This window comes from Hippoglossus stenolepis, chromosome 12, assembly GCF_022539355.2.
Source record: "Hippoglossus stenolepis isolate QCI-W04-F060 chromosome 12, HSTE1.2, whole genome shotgun sequence".
Classification (NCBI taxonomy): Eukaryota; Metazoa; Chordata; class Actinopteri; order Pleuronectiformes; family Pleuronectidae; genus Hippoglossus; species Hippoglossus stenolepis.
In genome coordinates this window covers 23,463,901-23,490,652 of record NC_061494.1, presented here as the reverse complement: position 1 = coordinate 23,490,652, position 26,752 = coordinate 23,463,901, and the positions used below count along the sequence as shown (strand labels likewise).

At 44.2% G+C, this 26,752-nt stretch overlaps 1 protein-coding gene across 2 annotated transcripts; it reads right to left on the bottom strand.

Moving 5' to 3' along the window:
* Positions 1 to 522: 522 nt before the first annotated feature.
* Positions 523 to 26,569, bottom strand: LOC118118945 (calcineurin subunit B type 1). Of its 2 annotated transcripts, none has more exons than XM_035172531.2 (6): positions 26,259 to 26,569; positions 15,630 to 15,669; positions 6,902 to 7,078; positions 5,225 to 5,284; positions 4,294 to 4,478; positions 523 to 2,922 (listed from the first exon to the last, which is right to left on the bottom strand). In XM_035172531.2, the coding sequence occupies exons 1-6, from the start codon at positions 26,259 to 26,261 to the stop codon at positions 2,869 to 2,871; spliced, it is 519 nt and encodes a 172-aa protein (XP_035028422.1). In that variant the 5' UTR covers positions 26,262 to 26,569; the 3' UTR covers positions 523 to 2,868. The 2 variants fall into 2 exon arrangements, with proteins under 2 accessions (XP_035028422.1, XP_035028423.1); XM_035172532.2 differs by having other exon boundaries at positions 523 to 2,916; positions 26,259 to 26,567.
* Between the last annotated feature and the right edge of the window lie 183 nt (positions 26,570 to 26,752).

The window sequence follows — 26,752 nt, the reverse complement described above, 5'->3', positions numbered from 1 at the left end:
AACACGATGACTGTAAAGACGTTTAAGACAACTCCAGAAAATGTCTGGACATTTGGAGCTTTTCTGGAGTTTCCTTCATACATAAAGAAAACACAGCAGGAGTCAGGTGACGTGACGCCTGCGCAGAACATGGACGAGGCCTGGCGAGATCATTACCACTGTGGAAATCACGTGTTTTCGTTTACAATCAAAATCTCTCGAATCTGGTCGTCTTTCATGTCTAGTACAGCTCCTTTTCATCCAGAGATTGTATTTTCAGTTTTAATTAAAAACAAACACTACTATCCTACTCACGATAAATCAGTACATTTTAATAGAGGGCTGACTGGAAACACTCAAGAGAATGTCCAGAGAAACGGTCTCGGGACATTTGCGTTTTCACAAACAGCTTCTAAAAAATTCCAGGACAATATCTGAAGTTCAGTGAATGTTTGAAAGCAGTAAAAACTGCCTCCTGAAAGATCCAGGTTTTTGTTTATGGTGATTGAGTTCTGATCCTGAACAGAAGTGACAGGAAATTCATTACTTTCAACATTTCAAAGTTTATTTAAATTTTATTTAATTTTCATACAGTATCAAGTTTCCAACAGTCCCACAGCATAAGATGCAGCATGCAGAAAAAGGGAAAAAAAAAAGGTTCTCAAACTTAAATCTTTTCAGATATCCCCACACAAACTAAAAAGAACCCAAAGTCCGTCAGAGAAGAAGTAGCACTTACAAACTAAAGCGCGGTCTGAACTATACAGAGAACAGAGAGCCAGAACTGCATTTAACAAATACTTATATACAAAAGAAAGAAAACAAAAAAACACAAAAGTTTCCCCTTTAAGCTGAGTACAGTGCGTGGCAGTTTGAGACAGGATCAGATGTGCAACCTTCACTGGAATAGAAGCATCTCACTGACCCGGGTAAAAATACAAAAAGTTACATGTAGTTCAGTTCATTTGGATTACCTCTCATAATATGTGTACATTTACCAAAGTTTGGCAACATCCATATTGTATACCATTAAATTCTTAAATATATTAACATCACCATCCATGTGTAAACAAGAGGATTATTTCAAAAAATTGATCTACATGCACAACAAAAAATATATTTCCATGTCATGCAAGCACAGGGAGGCCCAAGCCGTGCAGAGCTTTGGGATAAGGGACCACGGAGCACTCCGGATTCACATCTCTGACCGAAAACTCCCGTTCGAACCGGCGGGCGGCCTCCGAAGCCAAACGCAACAAAAAAGCCATCCCAACGCCATTCATAGTAGGAAGCATTTTTTCCCTTAGAAATTAACATTTTGGTTAAAATTTGTTTTTCTCCCTGTTTGTAGAAGTGGGTGGAAGGGGGGAGAAATGAGGTGATTGTGACAGAAACTAAAAAGTGGGAGAAGAAGCCAACTTCTGAAATGTACACGTTCAAAAAGAAAAAGAAAAAGAACCTAACTACAATATACAGTCTATCCCATTGCACACTGATCATGCCAACAAGTTAAGATTTTAAGTGTTTTGCGTTTGAGAAACCGAGCCGTCCTGCGCGTTGCTGAGAAAGGTAAGTATTCAGAGGGGCTCACGCTAAGCGGAGGCAGAGCTGCCTTCTCCTGTCGCTGTGAAAGATGACGAGCACATTGATCACCTAATATACACATACTGGTTAAAAAACGCTGCCTGCAGATAAGTCTCTTAAAATCCTATATACTTGCACAAACAATGTAAAATCTCACTCTTGAACTATTCCTCCCGAGTCCATCCAGCCGCTGTCCCAAAAAAAAAAGTCTTGAAATTTTAACGATTTCCACGAAGCGTTGGGAGAAACGCACAATACTTCATCGAGAGTAAACCAGGTATCGCTCTGCAGCCACAGATTGTTTTGAAAAGACATCGTCTTGGCATTTTATTTGAATCTATTATCATGACAAGAAACAAGGAGAATCTCCAACAATACAAACACAATCGTACGTATAAATAAAACTAGCTAATCTTATTACAAAAGAAAAGAAAAAAGAAGAACCAATTGCTTTTTGCGAAGAGCGACTGGAAGCTGAACTGGTCTAAATCGTTAACGGCTCGTGTGTGAAGCTGAAATAGAGGAGAGCAAAAAAAAAAAAAAAAGGAGACGCAGCTGAAATGTTGTTTTGCGTCTACAACCCGACTCGTGCAGTTGGAAGTGTCGCGGCCACTTTGCCCGGCATGATGACAGCGGTGATGATGGGTAATAACTTGGGTTCTGGATATGTTCTGGTTGGCACTTCATACCCTACGGTCTAGTTGTACTGTAAGTCAAGTGTTCACATACTACACACTTCCCCTCACCAGACAACCGGAGATATACTTGTATTTTTTTCTTCTTTATAAAAGACAAGAACAAAAAATAAATATCAAAAAATAACCATAAAAAAAAAATGATGGATGAAATATGAACAAGCCAGCCAGACTCCTCACTGAGCCCCCCTTCTCCCCCCCTCATCCAAAAGTCGGATCGATGTCCTTCAATCTCTTGAAGTGCTACGACCGGGCAATCGAGGACTTCCAGCTCAATAACACTTCAGAGTTGGCTGTGTGAGGGCCTGTGGTTTGTGAAAGAAAAAAGTGGCTTCACAGAGAGAGAGAGAGAGAGAGAGAGAGAGAGAGAGAGAGAGAGAGAGAGAGAGAGAGAGAGAGAGAGGTGAGGAGGAAAGAGAGAGAGAGAGAGAGTGAGTGAGGAGGAAAGAGAGAGAGAGAGAGAGAGAGAGAGAGAGAGAGAATACTTCCATTGAGTTACATAGTGAGCGTTTTGCCGGACGTCTTGAGCAGATCTTCAGAGATGGTGGAGAAAGCGAGTGTCGAGGAGGAAGGGGGGGGACGGGGCGGGATCCGGCGAGCGGAGGGGCGCTCACACGTCCACCACCATCTTTTTGTGTATATCGAGGCCGCCGACCACCTTGAACAACGAGAGAGAAAGAGAGAGAGAGCGAGAGAGAGGGAAGGAGGGAGGGACGAGAAGATACATCCGTTAATCCACCGATGGGAGGAAAGGTCGAGATGGTGAATCTGGATCTGTGAGATCTTCTCATCAACAACTACAAGTCACATTCCCCCTTGAAGTACAACTGAGCTTTGTGTGTAAAAAGTAGTGTAGTAGTACGTGTTACGTGTTAAACCCACAAACACGTGTCTCTAGTCTTCCCTCTGAAATGCACTGGATGTGTAGATATTCTCTCTTACTCCTGCCAACCCCTTTTCGACAATCATCTATTTTTACATCACTTATTTTTACACCCAGTTTCTCCTGGAACAAATCGTGTCACGCCGACTCCTCCCGGAGCCCTCGTGTGTTTGAGCAGTGTCGCTTTGATAAAACCAGGATGTGATATTCTCCTGCGCCGTCCTGAAAATACACCCTCACAAGGACGAGAGCCTGGGTTTTTTTTTTTTTAGTTCAAGGCTCCAGAGATTCGTCCGTCGAATGTGGGCCTCGTGTCTGTCAGAGAGTCGGAACTGGTGCCTTTCATTTCACTAAACGTCTTCCAGCAAAGTCAGGAAGACGTTTTCCTGTAATGATAAATGCGCTGAAAGAGACTTCGCCTCCATATTTGAATCCTAAATTAGATTTAAGGTCATGGACTTGTCAACTGAATTGTCAGTTGACAAGAGCATTGATTTACGGATCCGACAGCAGGTTTGTATCGGCTTCTTCTCCTTCGGTGGTTGGAGCAATTTCTAAATAATGTTTTTTAATAATGTTTCTGTGTAATTAAGGTTCTGGTTATTGAGCCCGATTCAATAAAGAGGCAGCAGAGTTTCCTCCTTTCTGCTTCTCAGTGCAGCTGTGATCGTCCCACTGCAGTGATATAACGCCCCCTGTTTGCCGCTGAGGCTGAAAACTCATCTTCTCAAAGAAATTCATTAACACTTCACTGCTCTGCACTCGGGTTCGCGCCGCTGCTTCTCCTAGTTTCTTATTTTACAGGAGAAAAACCTCTTTTCTATCTCACTCCTCTCACAGGATCATCCCAGGATTAGAGGGATCCTGTCAAATAATAATGTCAGCTGTTCGTTTTATCTTTTAATTGTCGCATGGCTCAATTTTGAAGTGCTACCTCAGTATTTTTAGTGCCCCGTCATATGTAGCCAGAACTCAGCCGCCTATATTTACATCCCCGACAGAGGATTGAAACTGAAACCCAGCGCTGACGAGCCCAGGCAAAAAGCTGTTTCCAGAATTTTTCTGCCCCTTTGACATTTGCCTTCACTACAACAGGCTGCATCAGCGGAAATGTCAACACCCCCCCTCCCAGAAGCAAATACTTCCACTCACTGCACAGAACTCTTCGAAGGATATCCTGCCGTCTCCGTCCTTGTCTGCGTTGATAATGGTCTTGTCCACGATCTGCTGGAGCTGCGTGTCCTTCAGGTTGTTGCCTACCATCATCTTGAGCACCTGGAAGAGCTCGCCGTTGGAGATGTAGCCGTCCTTGTCCATGTCGTAGATCCTAAAAGCGACTGGGTGTGGAATGAGGGAGGGAGGGAAACAGAAGCAGGGGCAGAAGAGAGAGGAATAAAATCAGTCACCGAGCATCACACATTCAGAGAACTTGTCTTTGTCTGGTGACCAACACTTGACAGAACGTGTCTTTCACCTTGTTGTGTAACTGTGTCCCTGTTGCCCCCCCCCCGTGCACTCCTGAGCAAACCAGGACAGTAATCCTTCAAACACGTTCGTGTGTGTCCTCTAGAGGCACTGAAATCTGTTCAGGTCTCATCTTCATATTAACTACTGTGGCTGGAAGGAGAATCTAATTCTGATGGATTTGTTTTGCATCTTTCTAGCTATTAGCAACTTGTACTTTACTGTTGTTTTCACCGGGGGGGTTTGCAATAAAGACGAGGTGGGAGTTAAACCTGGAGGGTTTGTGTGGAGGCAGCAAATCACGCAGATACGTTTGAGGATAAGTGACCTAACAGCTCTGGAATCTTGTCTTTCCTAGTTGACATCTTCATCTTCTACACGTATGACTCCTCTTTTTCATCCTGAGATATTAATATTCTTCCACTTTCCCGTCCATCACATGATAGAAGCTTCATCAACACACCCACTCGCTCGCTGAGTTCTCCAGACATGTCCCTGCTTTATTCTCACATGGGCTGCGTTGGACGTTCTCACGTACAAACCCCTCGGGAGAGTTTCAGGAAGATGTTTGAGTTCAGTGCAGGTTAGAAAGCAGCAGTAGAGAAGAAGCGTTACTTACACCGAAGCTTCTGCTCCTTGTCGCCCTTGACGCTGAACTGTGAGACTCCCTCGATGAACTCTGGAGGAGGAGGAGAACAACAGTCAGAGACCACACGTCTTCATATGCAGCCTCCTCTTCAATATCACACGTCAACCTCTTGATATTTACCTCCTCCATGGAGGTTATGTTTTCATTGCCATTCTGTTTTTCTGCAAGATTACTCACAAACTACTGCGCCAATTTCCATGAAATCTGACCCAAGGAAGAACCCATTACATTTTCAAGCACATCTTGAATAAATAGATGGAACCAGTCATTCTTTTTCACATTCTTTTCGATTTCTATTCTTTTCATCACTTCTATAACGCCGATCTGTTTTTACTGTCAAAACCTGGAATCCTGGTTTTATATATTGATTTTTCTTTTTCTGATTTCTATTTTCAGCACTTCTCCTCTAATGAAAGGCTGAGAGATGATGACGGCTGCCGGGAGCAAAGTCCCTCCATATTGATCATTTCCCCTCTGATCATTTTCCCATCATGCACTGCAGCTGAAACCTCTGAGATACAGAGTCGTGCATTTACTAAACTTTGAGAACAATATGTTTTGTAAAACTTGTCTAAAAAGGGTCTGGGGTCATTAATTCCCTGTCACCACTCGGACGCTGTGTGTTTGTGCACCGACATGAATTCTGCCATTAATCAGCTTTATTACAGAAAATCACAGTGACTGCTCACGGCCCCTGGTTCAGCTGAAAACAACACAGACACATTAATGCAGTGTTAACATTAACCATTAAGCTGCCACCAGTATGTGCAGTAATCTAATGGGTAGAACTGGTTCTTGTACATTCACTTGGGAGCTTTCATGGCTGATTTACATACATATTGATAAGAAAATGATTTAATGACATATCTAACTTTTGTTAACATACAGAAGACGATGGTCACATTCATATCTTCAAGACTTTATGTTCTGTTGAGTTCAAGGAAATATTTTAAACACCTTAACTGCTCTCCCACAGATACACTGCAGTACTTATATTATTCCATATATATTATACTTATTGGGAAATTCACCACTTTATGTATTAACAATCCATTTTATACTCATATTGTATACTATACCTGCCTATAGACTTAAAACAGTCGATAGATGTAACCATATATTTAAATATCTCCCTATGCATAATGCACAAATATAGTTTACATCGTCATGCGATCATCCTGTGCCACTGCAATTTACTCAAGTACCTTTCCCTACATGATAATATCCTGTGAAGTGAAAGGTGTACATTATGTACGTGTTCACATGTTCTATCTGCAGCTGGAACAAGTTTATCTTATATTATTTTGGGCTCATATCTATGCTGGGCTCTGTATGTGATGCAGCTGTTCTTTTTCGGGGATGTACTGTCCTAAGCTGGGTGTACGCTTGCAAGGAGTTACATAGAGCCTTGATGCCAAATACCAACACCACCCAGACTTCAAATAGTAAACCTCTCCACGCTAGTTAGCTGGCTGATCTGAAAGTAAGGGTGAGAGAGGAAGTCATTCTGAGATATGGAGTATTATATATATAAAAATATGATGCAGAACAATGATGCTGTGGTCTTTCACAGAATAACAGACCAGTATAAAGGCAGTAAAGTCAGGTAGCAGTGGTTCCCCCACAGCAGCAGAGTTTATAACATACCTTTAAAGTCCACCTCTCCGTTCCCGTCCGTGTCAAATATGTCGATAACCCTCTGCACCAGCGGGTTCTGTTGCAGCTCCGGCAGCGACATGAACTCCTCCACGCTGAGCGAGCCAGAGTTATCTAGGTCGAGTTTCTTAAACCTCTTCCCTAGCCTCTTAATCTCATCAGCATCGACTGGACAAAGAGAAAAAGAAAGAGAGAAAAATGGAAGATGAGACATTGACATTTTCCTCGCAGATATTCAGCTGCTGTCTTATCCAATACCGAGACAATGCCAAGAAAACCAGTGGTGAAGAGATGGATTCAGGATGCCTGAGGGCCCCATAAACTCAGGGCCGCCACATAGGGAAGTAATATTAGGACACAGAGGAAAAAGTAGAACTAAAAGTGACAGAGAGAAATGAGCCATGGTGCAGAATCACATCCACTATGCAAGCAAATATTTATGCAAAACATAAATATCCATCCTCACACCTGCAACTGAACTGTAGTCATAAACTTTAGTGGCCACCGCTCGCAACTAGGTCAAGGACGCCACTTCCGGCCTGCACAGGACTGAGCTCACCGCTCCAAGGTGCAGACCCACAGTAACCACAGCACATTTTGTTCCTGCTCTTCTACAAAGAGACAGATGAAATAGAAACTATTGACTGAGAGTATTACACGCAGCCACCTCTGCTACTGCTCTGACAACACTGCGGTGAACCTAAAATAGAAGAAACAGGGAACGGTTGTGAAATGAGCAGAGGAGCGGTAGTGGAGGAATTAGACGAATACACAGGCAGGATTATTTCAGACTTACAGCCCTTGTTGTCTACCGGCGCTTTTCTATGAGAAGGAACCCGGATCTTTCTTTCCCCTGCCATCAGAAGCAGCCTCCGCTCCCTCGCCAGCAGACTGAGCAGTGGCAGTAATCCAGAAGCAATAACAAAGCCAGTTGTTAATTACTATATAAGCTCATTCACACACACACTCACGTGATCCCGACGGCCAACCACACAACTACCACCCGCCTTTAATCTGGGACCCTGAATGACACCTGCTAACTATTAATCTAACGCCGCTCACAGAGGGAAGGCCCGACAACCGGGTGTGGGGGATGAATTTATGAGGCCGACAATTCAGTTTATTACAGGTGACATCAGCTTTATTGACCTGCACAGGGACGGCCCTGCTCAGATATAGTTCAAGGAAAAGATTACATCAGATTTACTTTACATTGAACCTGATCCAAGAGTTACAGTCACAATGTTCCCGTCTCTTCAGGAGTTATGATCTTAATTAATGGATGGAAACGCGTTTTTTTTGTAACATTATGATGTGAAGTTCACCTTTGACCATTTAGATAAAAATCACTTCATCCCTATTAGTCTTTCCGTGAAATTGTGCTAAAGTTTGGTGGATTGACTCCTGACTTATGGACAAAAATGTGTCTTGTGCAGTCACAGTGTCCTTGAGGCTTTGACCTCTACGTTCTAATCAGCCCGTGGAGTCCTGTGGAGGTTTGTGCCAGATGTGATGAAATTCTCTCCAGGCAACTGAGACATCACCTTCACAGGAATGGGACAGAAATTAGGTCACAGTGGCTTTGAATTTCAGCCACAAAGATCTATTCACTTCATGTTTGAGTCCAAGTTAACGTTGATGCCAAATCACTCGAGGCATATTGGGAGAAAGGTCCGTATAGACGACCCAGAAACAAAATGCCTGTGGCCATGGCTGGCAGCGGACAGGTTGGCATTTTTGCAGGCAACATGGATGTTAAACAGGTTTATTAGGAATTAATTTACAGTGGTAAACTAGAACTACTACATCCTCTCACTTATTATGTGATGCAGAGAGCTGGAGGGAGGGAGAGACCGGTGTGGGTTGTGTTTTGGGTTTTCAACGTTGGGACAAGCTGAGCTACATCAGCTCCATGACTAATCCCAGTGAAGTGGAGGAGTAAGGGGAGGAATGAGCAGGACACAGAGAAAGAGAAAGTTGGAACAATTACAACCACAGCAGCAGTGACTCCTGTGGTGATTACAACCGAGGAGCCTGCAAGCCAAGAGAAGCACAACCTGAACAATATTCTGAAGTCCACTGTAAGATCTACTTGATACTTGATACACTGCTCGTGCTTGTAAAAGGGGAAACGTCTGGTTGGGTCGGGTTCAGACACAAGAAGCAGAAGTTCATGTCTGGGGCTCGGTTAGTTTTCTCTCGGGCTCAGACAGAAACTCTAATGTGCAGAACAACCGTCAAATATTCAAGGAGACAAAATACAGTCCCACAAAAACAGGCAACAATTGATATGTGGTGCAATATAGCAAAAAGCTGACAATAAGCAGAGTAATTGATGTGAGTCAACAGCAAAATAATTATCAAGCAATTTTTTAAAAGCAAAATAGCAAAATTCCTGCTTCACAAACCAGAATATTTGCAGATTTTTAAAGTTTTCTGTGAAAGTGACAAAGACGCCACCTTCAGGAAGTTTCTGCGAGTTTTCTCACATGTTTTATAATTACACAGCCTCAGTATAATTACACAATACGAGCACATCAGAAGAACTAAAAATGAAAATCAAGATGTTTTTTTGTTTAACTGCAGCAAACTTCTACAACTCAAACACATCCCTTGTTGGTTAATACTCTTATTTGTCTTCAGTATAACTATCAGCCTCCGGTGTGTGTGTTCTGTGCAAACACCTGCTGAACTGAATCAGTGATGCAAAAGCTGCTGTGGCTTTAGTTAAATCAACCTGTGAGAAAGAGACAAAACCCCTAAGGAATACAATACGCGTTTGTTGTACTGCATCTCATTTCCATGATTTTTGCACATATACATATATTTATTTGTGCTGAGGGCGGAGGGGCGGTCAGTGCTTTGTTTTTATTTTCCCAATTCAAACATACTACACACAGACACACACACACACAATCTGATATGTCACAGGGTTTCTCTGTGTCCACTAGGTGCGAGTTATCAGAGCCAAGCACACGTCTGTCCTGTGACACAAAACACTTCCTTATCAGCAGCCTCCTGTTTCCTGCTCACAGCAGATGACACAAGCTTGGCTCACACGGTCTGTGCGGGGGGGGCATCGGTGCAACAGACAATCAGCACGCTGGGTTTAGTGTCCCCGAAATCAAAGCCATTTTCTTTCGAATCAAGGTAATCGGCTCCATGCAGCCAGTGTGTAAGTGTAGGAATGAATATAATTTGGATTTAGGGCTCAGTTTGTTCCTGACTCACTTCCTGCAGATATCACACACGCCCCACATCCTGCACGTGGGTGCAAAATCAATGGCACAGAGCAACAAGGGGAGCCGCCCTCCCCTTTTGTGTTTGCCAATGACTCAATTAGGAAGCCTGTGCAAGAAAATACAAGTTGCCATTTTAATTGTGCCTCGTGAGAAGAAAGGAGAAAACCAACGTCCTTAAGTTCGGAGGTTTCAACTTGCACAACTCTGAAGTGGAGCGCTCCACCAAACAGAAGATGTTAACATGAATCTTTCAAGCCGGCTCCCTGTCACAGTTTAAGTTCCTCTTGTCGGGTCATCGGGACATTTACAACACGTAACGATCTCTGGTGCAGCCGCTGAGCAGCGAGCATCCGAGCACTGAAGCCCGAGCACCAGAGCTGTCGAGAGAGGAGCTGCATGCATCATTCATGCAAACAAGGGCAACAGCTTTCTCACAGGCCGAGTCCCCCTTACAGGACGTGAACCAACAATCGCACATCTGCCAGCGTCACAGACCGACGTGGAGCCCAGCAGAGCAAAATAAAACAGATGGTGGATATACGGGAGTTTTACAAAAGCAGCTGACTCAACTGACTTATCCGAGATTTGGCTCCTTCGGATAACGTTTATGGCCGAGAGGTAGAGACCAGAACGGTGTCAGAGCTGCATTGATTTGACCACCATCCATCTATCCATTATATATACACTGCTTATCCTCTTGAGGGTTGCGGGAGGGACTGGAGCCAATAACCCCACTGCCCAGCTATAGCCTGTATGTTTGAGCCTTCGCCAGCAGTGACAGCTGCCACGATGCAAACTGATACTCTAATGTACACGTCCTATATCAATGGTTAGAATATGAATGAAGGTACAGTAGAGCTGCAAGGTGGTACAGTGTGTTAGCACACCCCATAAACCTATATCACATTTTGTATGGCCGATTTACTTTAGGCATTAAAGTCCAGTGCACAATGATTCAAAAGAACGTTTTTATATACATTATTGATGTATTTTATATAGTGAAATATAATATAACACTGTTTTTCCTTACATTTACAAGGTATGAAACAATAATATAGTAGAATGGCAGTAACATTAATATAGCATTTTACATCGGTCTGCGTTAAGAGGGAAAATTATTCCAACATGTGAAAGAAACGGTTTGTTGAGAGGGCTGCTCAGTCAGAGAGGCTCCTCACACTGCTATGCTAATGAGCAGCTCTGAGGGAGACCCAATGTAACTGTGAGATGATTATGATAATCTCATATACTCCATTGCAGATCACAATACACACACACACACTTCCATAAACGCTGTATGCACCCTCAACTGTGTTACTAGGCAACTGGAAGCCGTTAGCCCCCAAAGTAGCCCACACACACACACACGCACAGACACACACAGGCACAGACACACACAGACACACACACACACACACACACACGGGAACAAAAGGAGGAGGTACATTTAAACAGTTGTTAACGAGGTGAAAACATGCATGGAAACACATGCATATGTAAATCAGCCTTTGGATGAATCCCAGTGTCTGTTACACACACACACACACACACACACATGCATCAATTAAGATAAAAAATACTGCAACCGTTTGCCTCCTTCTGGTCTATGCTCCATAGATTTGTCTCACACGGCCTCCTGTCATATTTCTGCTGTTTATATTATGAACCTAAAATTGTGAGGTTTTCACAAAATCTATGCAATCCATCTGGAAAAGCAAGTTCAATATGTCGTCGTGCATGTGAGGTTGATGAAACAATGAAAATATTCAGGTTCTACTTGAACAAACTGGCTAAATATCAATATTAATATCAACGAAAAACTAACTAGTCAACAATTGGTCAATAACTTCCTTTTAGGGGAGCATCTCTGACTGCACTGTCTCAGGCACGCACTCCAAAAAACATCTGGAAAATTGTGTCCAGTCGATTTCCAGAGTCTTTTCTCTCACAAATGGAGAATGCAACAGGAGATTGTATTAATACGCCCACTTGCTTGCAGTGAAATTTCAGACATTTTACTGCTGTATTCTCACATCGTATTAAGGGGGCTGGCAAAAAAATGTGTCCACAGCATCTGACTTGTACATTTCTCTTTTCTCCAGCTCCCTCACATTCTGCCCGTGTGATGTTCTGCTCAACACGGTGACGTCGCCTCAGTTAAAAAGTCCAGTAGCTCGAACTAACCAGAAAACAGCAGCACAGCTGTGTGAGCTGGAAATCTGGAGAGTGCAGCAGGATTTTTTTTATTACTCCCCATTTCCATTAATTATAAAAACACAATGTTCCCAAAAAGTCATTAATGAATTTGTCCTCTTAAGTATGCTCAGCCACCAAATGGTTCACACTGCACATTAGCGGCGACATGTGACTCGATTTGCAAAGCTAACCTGAGCTGAGACAAGCCCGGGGGGCGGGGCGGGGGTGATGTACGGTATAAAAATCTGCTGCATGTTCCTGATAATAACAGCCCAGGCTCGGCTGTATATAGCTCCCCAAACACATAAGATAAGGAGCGAGGGGGGGTAAACATGAGAAGGTTACATGCACAGCTCGGTATTTACACGAGTTTGACACATGACACTGCACCAATTAGCATAATGGCTTTTACTGAGGGGAAAAGAGTGTAGTGTTCTCAAGGGAACATATCAGAGGACAACAGTGTGCTGCAGGGAAATACTAAAATAAAGCCACTGATTTATATTACTGACGAGGAAACAAAAATACATTTATTGGGCTTGAGAAAACTGTTTTAGGGAGATGTTTTAGAGCATTTGTCTGAGCCCCAGAGAAAACTAACCGAGCTCAACCTGCACCCAATGGGCTTTCTGTTTTGTTTTCCCCAATTACAGGCACATGTAGTGTAGAAAATCAAGTAGATAGCCAGCCAGCCGCCCCCCCCAAAGGGCTCGGGTGGGGAATCCACACTCTGATCTCTAACTGCTGTTTACCAGCACCAGTACAAACCTTAAAAATAGATATAATCTAAGAGTTGGTCTGTCTAATATGTCTTTTCAGGTACGAACAAAACAGACTCTCTACAACTCGTGGATCTGGAAATCAGGTAATTTCTTTGAGTTAAAAAAAGGGGGCACGCACACACACACCTTTACTCAACCACCCCCTCCGTCTTATCTCATTCAGGCCTCTGGTGAGAGGAGTGCGTACTACAGAGGAGCAGTCCAGCACTCGGTGCATTAGGCTGATTGCTCTGGCTGCTCTGATAATGTACGGCTCTCGCCTGCATGCACCAAACCGAGGGCGAAGCAGGGCAGCGCGCTGATGGTGTGTATTTATAGCGGTGCTGTCATCAGAAAACCCCCAAACTCACCCCACCACTGCCCCCACCACCAGGGGCCCTGGCGCCCACCTCAGGGAAACCCCTAGCAACAAGGAACTCCAGCAAGCCGCCCTCTGTTTTATTTTAGGAGGCTGCAGACAGGCCTGCCATGGTTTCAGGCGAGAGTGTGATGTGGTCAGGAGTGTGTGTGTGAAGAGTGGCAGAGCAGAGTGGGTGCACGCAGTAAACCATTACACTTTTTGTCTAATCTAACCCTGTTTAAACCAGCAGCACTGGCAGAAGGATTCAGGCCTTTCAAAATGTTCATCCTCCAAAATAGAGCAACCACCTTATTTCAAAGTCTGTCTTGTTGACACGATTCTTAAGAGATAAACTCTTCAGCTCGATTTCATGGAAACTGAAACACTGAGTTACAGCAGCTCCAGGTGAGTGAGTGTTCGTCTTTGTTCATACTCTCACTCCTTCGGGGCTCTAAGGTTGAGGCTGAATCCACCACCAGCAGGCCAGAGGCTAATTTCCTTCACAGCCAATGCCTGCCTGTCCGAGCAGTTGATGAGCTGAACAGCTGCTCTGTCATTGGAGGGTGTGAGAGACAGAGGGAGAAGCCAGAGAGCGAGAAGAGGGGAACAGAGAGTAGGAGAGTGTTTGACAGAAACAAGCAGAGCAAACGTTTCTATCCAGTTTATCTAGTGATTTGGTGCCTTGATGTTGTTAAATATTGTTATTTTTTACCCGTTTAAATTTTTTCATTTGGCTTTTGTTTATATGTTTAAGTATTTTTCCTTCCTATACTATATTGAACGTTTAAAAAGAAAGTAGTACAGAGAACAGTGAAAGAGAGAAAACAAACAGTGGTGAACAGGGAGAAGAAGAAGAGACAAAGCTGTAAACATCTCAGTTTGAATGCAGAGGTCCCTCATGGGTTCAGTGGAGGGTCATGGATCCCCTCACCACAGTGTCACAACCATGGGGGACGAATGCCTGACAGGCCAAGGTTCTGCCACCTCCCCTCCTTCGCGATGTTAACAGTAACACAATCTAAAGCTGCTTTCAGACATGCACTGAACTCCAGACTTACTCCGCAGGGGCTTCATGTGTGAACGCAAATGTCCGAGCAACCTTCTGTTCGCATAAGACATTTTTTTACTGTGCACCCAAAAAATCTCAACAGCCAACTTTGTGTTAGATTATTCACGTGTGGCTCTGGTTCTGAGAACGATGAGGTCGACCTGAACATTGCCATGGTCCCTGAAGCACAGCCACACTACAGTGGGACCTGTCTCAGCCTCACTGCTCATTAAACACACAGCAGCAGAACCAGTTTAACCTGGTTCCGTAACAACGTCCCACTGAGACCGGGCCATTTGCACCAGAATGAGAAATCTGCCATTCAGAGACAATCTGATGCTGTATTATGAAAAAGGTAAGGAAGATGAAGGAGGTGGACAAAAGAAGAAATGTGAGTCATATCCTCAGTTCCTCCTCCTCCTCCTCCTCTTCCTCCTCAGAGCTCAGGGGCTCAAACATTTCTACTGGGCAGACATCTTGTAAACATGAGTTTCATTCAAAGATGGCACCAACTTCACAAACAATAAAATTCAAATACAGTTAAATTAAATTAGCACCCAATGCACTATAAGAACAACAGGGGTTTGTATTATTAACAAATGTGTGTATGTCATTTTATTTCGTGACAGCCAAAAACCATACAACCCTACCGATATGTCAGTATCAGCATTTTGTATTTGAAAGAATCAGAAATGCAGAAAATATCTGCATTTAGCTTTAAATTTGACGTAAAAATAATTATAATTGGGTTTTTCTTTTTATTTATAGTTATCTATAATAACATGTAGGGTTAAGCTATAAAATATGAAGACTCAATTACATTTCTTTCTGCATATCGCCCGGACTCTAGTGATATAATAGTAGATTATCAAGAAATTCATTTGATAAAATGTTCATAGATAACTTGAACAGTCCTTATGATGTAAAACATTAATATGTAAAAAAAGAGCAGCGGCACAACTTCACACCACAAATGTCATGTTTTTCATGAGCGTGTGAGAAACCTTGCAACTGATAAATATGTGTCAGATAACACATTTTTGAAACCTGTGATTCCTGGAGCATAATTGAGTCCTGCACATCTACAACAGCAAACGTATGAAATACTTACAATGCGAGCACATCTCCAGGGGGTAGCTGGCTTCATTTCCCTGAAGAAAGAGAGAAACAGAGGAGTCAGACGACATCACAATAGTTTCATCAGACACTGTTAGGAACTTCGGATGCTAGTGACTAAAATGGAAACCAACAACCACAGCTGCATTTTACTGGAAACCTCTCTGTGTGTTCTGAGGTTACCAATAACACCAGTACTAGTGATCTCTGAACCTTTGCTTTTACATTACGTCATGTATTCATACTTAAGATTATTTTGATTACAATGCACAGCTTGACTGCCTTCCAAGTAAAAACATCTTCACATCCGTCTATGTAACGGATGTGAATTCCTCTGCTGGTCTACATGCAAGTGTTTGAGTCCTGCAGCACGAAGCAACATTCACTCCACAGGACGAGGTAACAATTAATACAGTTGTTACTATTCTGCACAGCTGTGGACTTACTGTTATTACTGTACTACAAAGCAACATTTTGGATTTTTTTTTTGCTATGAATGATACAGATATAAAAAGGGAAATGTTCCAAAATCAGCACACATGCAAACACAAATATCCACAGTTAATTTCTCAGCCTGAATACAAAGGTACAGATTTAGATCCATGGGTCTATATGATTCTAACTTGTGTTCGTCTTCATACATTTCAGCTGCTGCAGTATTTACTGAGGTTGAGGTGAAATCTGTGTGGTTGAAGAAGCAGCTGCAGATTGCAAACACTGAGGAATACAAGCCACTTAAAACCATTTATGTGAACACGTCAATGTAAAAACCTCCTTGAGCCAGATTCAGATTTACATGTGCAGCCTCTTTCAAGTCATGCATGTTGCACGGCATTAAACCTTCCAGCGTAACGCAAATGCATCATAGATACTGCATGGTGGGGGGTGGGGGGGGTGGGTGGGGAATTGGCTCGTGTTCAGCAGTCACATCCACATCCCAACCCATCCAACACTGCAGTGTCCACTGGCAGCTGGCGAGGTGAGGCTGAGCGCTCCCATGGCAGCCAGTAAGGAGTCCCAGTTGCAGGGAGGTGGGGTGATGGAATGGGGATCCCACAGCTCAGAGAGCGAGAGGAGACGGAGAGCAGCGAGCTATCGACCTGAATCGTCCTGCAGCTCCATCGAGGAGTGCCAAACCGAGCCGCTCCCTGGCAACCTTGTTTGGAGACATTCAGGGTCCAGGATACCCAACACTGACTGCAGCTGCTCAGCAGGGAAACGTGGATTTAAAACCCTTTTGTACTGAAAATAAAGGTGGAAAAATTCCATCTTTCTTTATGGATGCTACTGCTAGAGTTAAAAAATGATGCACATGGGGCTTTAAAGACAACACAAGAGAGGAATTTGACTGTGGGGTTGTTGGTCCACTAACAGATAAATCTCAAATAAGGGAGCAGCATAGTGAAAACGTCCATTGAAAAGAATGGGTTTCAGAGCAGTGCTACTGTCGCACTCTATCTAAAAAGGGCCTTATTGTAGTTTTTTGTGCTATTTTTACTATTTACATTGGAGCTTAGTAAACCTTAGTGAACAGAACTGAAGTCCTGCTGCAGTTTAAACTTATTTTCCTCCTCCAATCCTTTGTAAATTGCATGAAAACAAAAGGAGGTGAACAGAGCTTAGTGACGATGGTTTGTTTGGGAGCTTGAATGCAAACAAACACAACTTTCCCCGCTCTAAAGAAAATAGAGCAGTAATCACACCCGTTGCTCTGCCACAGTGTAGTAGTAAGTGCTACTCTTCTTCTCTTGCTCACAGTGACACACAGATAAATCCATACACACTGAACTGACTAGAAAGAGCCCGTGCCAGTTATGTCATGTCCTGGCTTATCGCTGCTGGACAACAGCAGACTTACCTCAGTGAAGTTGTGGTATTTTAAGAGCACCGAGGAGAAAGAGGTGACTCAGGATTAGCCAGGAAAAGCGACTTAGCATTTGACACCCTATCGGGGGGAGCAGGGAGTCGGCCACTATGTGCTGTGATCTGAGGCTGACATGTACGTGGTGTTCCTCTGTGGGGCAACTCGACAGAGGCTGGGCACCGGCCGTTTGGGAGACGGAATTCCTGTGTAGCTGAATGCGTAGCACATGACTCCACCATTACTGGAGCTGGGTGTCCCATTGCCCGTGTGGCCCAGTGGGTAATAGTGACAATGTGACACTTAATTGATCCCAATAGGTTCAAAAAAATCATTTCTGTGAGAGCAGCAGGTACGGTCACTTGCTAAAGCAGGATTTTGGATTCAAGGCCCCTGAACCAGGGTCCTCAAGTTCAAGGACAGGTTGTGAAATCACCCGTGCTTCTGCTATATAAAGACTAAATGTTGTTCACACATATATTTTGGTCTGGACTAAAAAAAACAAAAATCATTGTCGTGTTTTACTTTGAGTCCATCTAGGCTCCAGGAAGACTTATAACACAAGTATATGATTCATTACACAGTTTCAATGACCTGTTTGTGGCATTACACAGGAGGAATACCTCAGAGCACTACTCTGTGGTTTATGACTTTTATCTTTTCTGTTGGTCAAAAACAGGAGACGCAGAAACATGTCCTGACACATTTCCAGACAGCACCTTGGCTCAGCCGTCATAACATATGTCAGACGTCTAGAATTGGACAAAAGGAAACTAAGAGTTTACATGAAAGCAGCAGCAGTTTCTTCTGCAGAAAAAAGTCAGACAATGTCCATCAGAGATAATTTTAACTCCACCAAGTAAAAAGCTTTACGAGGTTACTACACGACAACCGATCCAAAATATGTACGCAGCTCTGTTAGTTAAAGAATGTGAGACCAGATGACTCGCGTGCAAAACTAAGTGTCGCTTAATATTTGCATCTAATCAGTCACTGTTGAACAAACTTTGGAAACGCATTTTTAATACCATTGTTAATAGTGCCGACTTGCTGGAACTGTGAAATATGATAAATTAATCTTAGCCTACAGAAGGTAAATTAATAATTAGCTAAACAAAATGGTGGGTACACGAGTGAGGGGTGGGCCTCCTCTCCACTCCATCACTGACATCTGTCCCTCGAGTGCGAGGTGGAGGGTCCCTGGAGATAAAGAGCCTTACAGCAAAGCAGACTTTGTGTTGAGGATTACAGGTTTACTCACTAAGGCCTTAGGTCACTGCTGCTGTTAGCGTGGGTTCAGGAGTAACTCCTGTTTTATCTTGATAATAAACCACTTTACGCAACTCTGGTTGAGCTGCGCCTTTACAAAAGATCCTAATGGAGCGCACCGGGTGGGATGATTATAAAAATACAGACATAGGAAAAGAAATTCATGAAGTGAAAAAGCATCTCGGAGAGGAACGGAGGCAGAAAGAGAAAGAGCAGGAGAGAAAGACTCGTGTTGGTTCATCAATAATGCAGCTTTCATTCAGAATCAATTGGGCCTCAGCACACAAAACACATTTTGCATAATGAAGAGTGTGGCTTTGTCGCTGGTTCAGCAGGAACACTATGGCCGACCCAAAAACCCAACTAATTATAGACGTGCAGCAGCCAGTCACAACACGAAGGAAGGAAGAGCCCAGTATATGTGGCTGCAGACTGGTTAACATGGTGCAGCGGAGTGGCAGCCTCAGTGCAGCACTCACTAGGACTTTATAGATTTTAGTTAATTCTCTGTTTGTTCTGCTACTCAAACCAGATTACTATGGCCATTGTCAGACATGTCCTGCAGGGGATCTCTGGAGAATTGGGTCGGGACTTTCTCCGCAGCTTCCCTTTCACACATGCACAATGCACTGGGGGGGGGTCTCTGCTCAGACGCGTTCACAACAGTGACGCAGGTGAGGGATGGTGCAGCAGGTACAGACAGGGTTTAATGTATTAATTCTGCTTCAGAGATCACGTGATTTTGTTTACAGCACATTGACACCGGCTGCTATCGTCACAAACTTGAATCTCTACAGGGGGAAGTGTGGTTCTCTGTAAAATGCAGACAGGGGAAATGTGCCAGTGCACTAGTGGCGCTTTAACAGTGGGGATTTCAAACTGTGCTGCCATCAATTCACCGCTGATTACTGCTTCTCCTCAACAGGTCAGACAAGGACAGCACGTTCTGCACCGCCCCAACATTTCACTGAACGCTTGCTCAGTGAGTCAATCCCTCACAGCAGGTTCCATCTTCCCTGTCAACAAGTGGGTCGTGCAGTGGGGCCATCACCAAAACTTAACATGATCTATATCAACTAATGTCGGTGTGCAGATGTCACAGTGCTATGTAAATACTGCAGACATTGTTCACATGCTGCAAGACATTTCATTCTCTGTGGGAGTGTGGCTCCTTCATACTGGTCACTGTTTACATCCCATCCCACCCCAGGCCAGTAAGAAGGATGAAGCACTGCAAACTATTGCCAACCAGATAAACAACCCCAACAACCCAGCAGTTCAACTCCAGAAGTTTGTAGATGACACTAGAATAACGAGCCTGCACATCGGTTGAGCTTGAACATCTGGTGCAACCCATTATAGAGTCGGTAAAGCTTGAAACTTTCCATCATCTTATATATCTATTTATCTATCGATGGCAGGTTTGCTGACACACTCACACCTGCCTACAGTTGAAAATTAGCCAAGATGGCTAAACTGGCTAATTTACAGAAGTGTTTATTAATGTGCGCTGTCCCTGTAATTTTAAACTGAATAAATAAACAAGTCGAGCCTGCCCCATCTGCAGTTTGAGGGTTCAGTGCTTTAGTCAAGTGCGAAGCAGTGGCATCAGAAAACTACTCATCGACTGCTCTGTCCAAAATTGATCAAGCAAACTTTTCTTCCTGTAACGCTTACTGTAAAGTGGACAGGAAACAGATAACTTGCCATTTCTAACTGTAGTTACAGTGAGAGACAAACTGCATGACTGAACATATTGCAAATAATATAGACATTTAAACACTGTGGTGCCCTCTGAGTGCAGTCAGTGCCGAATACAACACGGTGGAATTGACTTATGTCTTGCATGAATTCTAAGACTACTAGAAAATAATTATTATCATTATCAAATAATTATTCGACTGAATAATTATAACTTGTAAATAAAATGTAAGATCAGAGGGAAGGCATGCACCACTCCCATCTGTTAACATCACCGACAAACTGATCCACATTCCAAACCTTGACCGTCTCATCCTGCATGGTATTTAAGAATCTGTTCTTCTTGTGTGAGGCATATTTATGTGCACTGTAATACTTTATTTCCCCTTAACCAATAGCAACAAGTCAAAATCTGCTGAACAAACATGACTGAGGGTGTTAGGAGGCGATGGCGTTGCCTCTCGCATATATTGACACATTCAGTAGAGAGTGAGATTGGAAAGCCGACTGGATGATGGAGCAGTGTTTCACTTGGCCATTCCAAAGCAAACCACAGCGGGAGGACTCTGTGATCACAAGTCAATAAACCATAACCTACAATAAAACTACAGGAAGTCTCAGGCAGCACGTTCAGTACTGCTGCGACAACCACTTCAGGGCCGGCACCAGGATTTATTGAAAACTGTTATAATCAGAAGTTTAAAGGGGAAAAAATAATGAATATTTTCAGGATTTCTTTTTTTTTATGTTGTTATAAATTGTGTACTTTTAGTACCAGACTGAGGGTTGGACATAAACATGCAAAGTGATGTCATTTTAACGGCCTCTGAAAACCTGTGAGGAGCCAAAATAGCTGTTCACCATAAACTACAAGGTTGTGTTGAGAGCAAAGACCTCTGGTTTGTGTATCTGCACAAAGCAAATCAATTACAACTACGTGCCATTTTACACACGTCCACATTTGTGTACTCAACAATGCATGTTGCTGACATTATTGTTGAGGTGGAATCGATGTGAGTTGTGTTTTCTCCCTGGTTTCTTCACGGTTCAGGGATCACAAGACTCCCCTCCTCCACACACACGTGTCTACGAGTACCGGGCCTTGCCATACAGCCGAGCGTTATGATGAACACGCTCATCTCTCCAGAGTCGCAGCAGAGTACTGATCCGAGCTCTGAGCTTTCAGACGGATCTTTAAATAGAGCTCACCGCTCCATTTTTCAGCAGGCAAAACCCGGGCCAATGACCATCTGACTGTGCAATATCGCTAACAAGCTTCTACTTGATTACACGGAAGAGAAGCCGTGGAGGATGTGGGCAAGAATTAAAATGAGCCGCTACAAGGTTACAGTCATCGTCTCTTTCGTAATTCAGTTACTCTCTTTCTTTAGTTCCTGCTTTTTTAATATCGCCTGATTAGGTGTTCATGCCTAGATTCTTGTGTCTGTGTGTGTATTTCTGTGTGTGTGTAAGGGATTTGTACTAGATTTAGGAGTGAAGTGCAAATATGAAAATAATTACCAAAGTCTCTGCTGCCTGAAGGAAATCTGGCAGGGCTAATCCTTTCAGCCATTTCTATCCCAGTCTTACCTACAAAGGGTTTTAAAAGGCCTCATAATGCCATGTGTCCTAACAATGCTCAAATCTTCTCATGCATTAACCCAGTGGCAATACAGCCCGACTGTGTTTTGCCAACTGCTGAGGACACTCGATTCTCATCTTTAGGAAATAGCTCAATTCTGGATTGTTCCCCAGTTTGAGATTTCTGCTGGTGACACACTGACTAATGCTGTGACAAGAGGAGATCCCAGCAGAGACAGAACAACAGTGACTGTGTCAAGCGGAGGTCATCTTTTAAGGCTGCAAATGACACATTTCTGAATTATTGTAAAGTTCATGAATTAAATGAGTCAACAATTAGCAAAAGCACTCAGTATACACACGGTATTCAAAGTGCTCATGATGTCAAAGAATGGTTAAAACCTTAAGATCTTGAATCTACTCTCATTCACTTTGCAAGACACAAGACGAGCATTAATCGACATTTACTACGCAACAATATTTCTACAAACACACACAGACACACACACCAGCACAGCAACAGTGCTGCTACCAGGATTCACAGAGGAGGCCAAACTCTTAGTGGAAGTGTTGCCACAGCAGCCTCATGCACAGCATCACACCTGTCAATAACAAGATGACGACGTGTTTGCTGCTGCTGTTAATCATTTGTCATTTCTTTTACTTTGTGGAAATGTGTGAATATCTACCTGTGACTTCGTGAAAGTGGAAGTGACAGTTGGCAAAAAAAATACATCCTACTGGCCAATCTCTCATTTAAACAGCTTCTTTATCAAACCCTCTCGACAAAGAAATATTTATATTTTAGAGTTTAACCATAACTAAAAGAAAACATTAATCTAAGCAAATATATAGAGCTAAATTCTTTGCATAAAATATAAATATTAATCTTTCAACACTGTTTATTCTGTAAAATATGTTTTTATATCAGCAAATATGAACAAAGATACCGATACGTCTTTGAAAGGCTCATATCGGTCTGGTTCTAATTTATATAGATATATATATATATATTTTCTAGTCTTAACACAAACCTAAAGTACTTTACACCAGGTGTCACATTAACTTATTAATGCAGCACGTCTATATGTAGCCCTTCTCTATTTTTCATACATCCAATTCACACAATCTGGGATCGTGTCTTGCTCAAGGGCAGTTCCACATGTGGGCTGGAGGAGCCGGGGATCCTGCTCCACCTGCTGAAGCCCAGTTCATGCTCCTGCGTCGAAGCTATGCTGTAGCCTACGCAGAACCCTACGCAGAACCCTACGCCGTAGCCTGACACGCACCTCCCAGAAGATATAACTCCGAGGCGACGCAGACCATTAGAGCTGCGATTGATCGGATTGGTAGCATCGCATTTCAGGAATCTCCTGCTTCACCAGCATTTTTTAATTGAGTCGAAGGAACGAACACGGACGACGACGTTCTTTTCTTCGTTGCAGTTCTTTAAGAAAAGTAATTGCTCTTCAACATCTATCAGCTCCAACTTGATCCCCTTAGTAAATCAACGCAGTAGAAACGCTAGAGTTTAGGCGGTGTAATTGCAGAGCGACGCACGCACACCTACGCACAACTACGCACACCTACGAATGCTCGGCCCCGTGCGTAGGCTACATGCGTACCTACATTGAAGCCCCAGTCACGGCACATTTGATGCCTTGAATGCTGATGAGGCAGAAATAGAAAGAAGCTTCATTTGGTGATTTAACTATAGATTCTGCTTCTCGCCAACAGGTGCAGTATGTCTTGATGTATACAGAAACAACTCAAAGCGGCCTAATGAACCTCTTCACGTCCTGCATCAATATCAAGGCCAAGAAATCCTTTCACCTGTCATGATTGCATGTACTCATCCTTTTTGACACTCTTACATGAATCACACCTCCAGTTCAAACACTAATTACTGTAAGTGTTTCCAATCTGACAAACCTGGCTAAGAGTTTGTCCTGTGCCAGTGGCTGCTGGCTCCAGCACAAGCTGAGGACTGCAGCAGAGAAACGGCCAGCGAGGAGAATAAATCCAGATTGAGTGGGCTGGTTGGAAGTGCAGCGTGGATCACACAGCGCTGATCATCACTCCTGCCGGTGGTTGGTTCACTGTGGCTTTTATCTCTTTTACATTAGCCACGGCTCCATCCTTATGTGGGTGGCGCTTGATTGCTAGGCAGCATATGGTCTCCTTAGCATCAGATCATTCCACTACTACACGCTTAAGCAACGGAGGATCCCTGCCCCCAACCTCCCCCTGCAGCAGGGAGCCGTGCAGTTTGACAGGCCACAAGTTGGCACAGTGTGTGTAGGACGAGCCCCGACTTTCTACCCTCTGGCACCGAGCGGACACTTTCTTATTTAAGGCTAGGTCTCGGATAGATGCTCATAACTCCTGGCTGCCGTGTGTGGTTTATGTGTTTACAGAAATATGCAGAATAGATCCAGGAACAATGACCTAGAATCACAATACATGAGCTTCTGATAGTTATGTAGCAGTCACCCAACCCGGGGCCTTTTTCAAGTTGTTCCAGATTTGAGGCTCACGTGTCCCCAGGTGATGTTACAGGCTCGTGCTGTTAGCAGACCTAACACTGCTGATTCAGAGTACACATTCCTTCAGCCACTGATATCAAATCAAGGCCCAATTAATGACTTCTGTTGAGATTATGCTTGTCAATGACAATATTGGTCTTAAAAGAGGTTTAAAATAATTTCAAAAATGATAGAGCGTTATATTTACAGAGAATTGTGACAAATACATATTGTCCCTAGTTCCTGGTGGACAAGCAATCCCACAGTGACACGTTTCCTAAATGCCCTCAAATAAATCGTGGGACATTCCTTGTTGCCTACAGGCCGCCACAAACACCAATAAATCTGCCATTAGCTAATATCCTCCAGCCCAGCTGATTTATTAGTCATATTTCATCTGAGAAATGAAAATCTATAAAACCCCAATCACATAAAGTGTCCTCAAGACGTTTAAAGCAAACGTAAAATAAACTGGCACAAGGAATAAAATGTGGCTTTTGGCTCTTTGACGATTATAACAAAAACTGTAGCGCGCTATTGCTAATGAGAAAATGGCTGCTGTTGCCAAATCTGTGCAAATGAGGACATCAATAATTGATTGGAAAAATTGGTGTGCAGAAGAGTGTACGATTTATTGTGCGTTGGAAATAAATTGTAAGTTCGGAGAGGTGGCAGTGAGTGAGGGGGCCGAAGGGGGCTCATATCATGCGTACGGAACCTACAATCCCCAACTACGCCCATGCAAATGGTAACTGACGATGAAATGTCAGCTATTATCAGGTGAGTTGAATATGGATCCAGTCCAGGATGTGTTACGGTTACTAGGCAACCCCATGAATGTGAGTCGATATGAAGCGTACACATTGTGAAAGCACGGTGAGGACGTATAACACGTTAACACTCTACGTCAGATTTATATACGATCTTTAGCTGTTTATCAGGAGAAGAGTCTAAAAACCAAACCTGCACCCGAGAGCGAAAAAAATTCAATCTGTAAATCAAAAGAACCGATAACGTGACATGTATCGTGATATTTATCGATATCGACCGATGTTTTTTCTAGTGTCGATACGATTCGTGGCCCATCCCTGTTTGCGTGGTGGAGGCAGCACATCGAGTCCTGTGGCCGCAGCTTCCTCTGCGATCACTGGAAACACGCACGAGCGGGTCGTTAACGCGTCCGAGCCGAAACGAGCCGCACGAGACCCGAGGAATCGTGCGTTCGATTCTGCGTTGATTTCCGGAGCGTGAACGTGTTTTGTTTGTTTTTTGTTTGTTCTCCTTCGCTCGAGCTGCTGAGTGAAACGTGCGGGCCTCTTTAACGCGTGTGATTCTCCCGCTGACGCTAATTTGCACGGGGCCTCGTCGCTAATGAAGATGCTAGCGACGAGCGGGAGGGGAAGCGGGGAAGCGGGCCACGGGCTGCGGGGCGGCCGGGAGCCTCCGGTGGGGGGGGGGAAGGAGGCACGCAGGGCGGGCGGGCGACGCGGAGCCGGGAGCGGCCCGCGGGGGAAGCGCCTCCTCTCCCCCCGCGGAGCTCCGCGCTGTCGAGTGTTAGCTCGAAGCTAACCGCGGAAAAAGGCAGCTGTCAACAAGGCCACAGTGTCCCGCCGTGTGACGGCCCGGGCCTGCCCGCCGCCGTGTTTACCAGGCGGCGGCGAGGGGGGGGGATACGGGAGCCGCTTACCATCTTGCAGGTCGGATGATGAAATCCAGGCGCGGCGGAGAGAGGAGGTCTGGAGGAGCAGGGGGAGTCGCTAGGGCCGCCGAGCGGAGGCGAGGAGGACCGGAGGAGTGCTGTCGGGCGCTGCGGGGCTGTGCGGGTCTCGGCCTGGCTTCACCACCCAGCTTCAGGGCTCTGGTCTCGGGCTCTGGTCTCCGTCTCTGGCGCTTCACGGAGGCTTCCACTGCAGGGGCGGGGACACACGGGCGGCGGAGGAGGCTCGGTTTGACGAGCAGGCGGCGGCGGAGGGGAGGAGACAGGCAGAGAGGAGGGGGGGAGGTGCAGCAGTACTGTACATCCGGGTACTCCCCGCTGCTCTTTATTTATTTATAGTGCTGCACGTTCGACCGGGCTGTGCGTGTGCGCCACCTATCGGCGGTAGGACGGTACTGCACCCGGAGTGTGTGTTTGTGCATTTCTATCTGTAGTTATGAGGACAATTTCGGTTCAATACCATC

Bases quoted from the DNA above. Each gene is read 5' to 3' on its own strand.
- LOC118118945 (XM_035172531.2), bottom strand. The intron at 7,079-15,629 runs GTAAGTATTTCA...CTCTTTGTCCAG, and splicing joins CCTGGAGATGTGCTCGCATT to TCGATGCTGATGAGATTAAG. The intron at 2,923-4,293 runs GTGAGTGGAAGT...TCTCTCTCGTTG, and splicing joins CCTTCGAAGAGTTCTGTGCA to TTCAAGGTGGTCGGCGGCCT.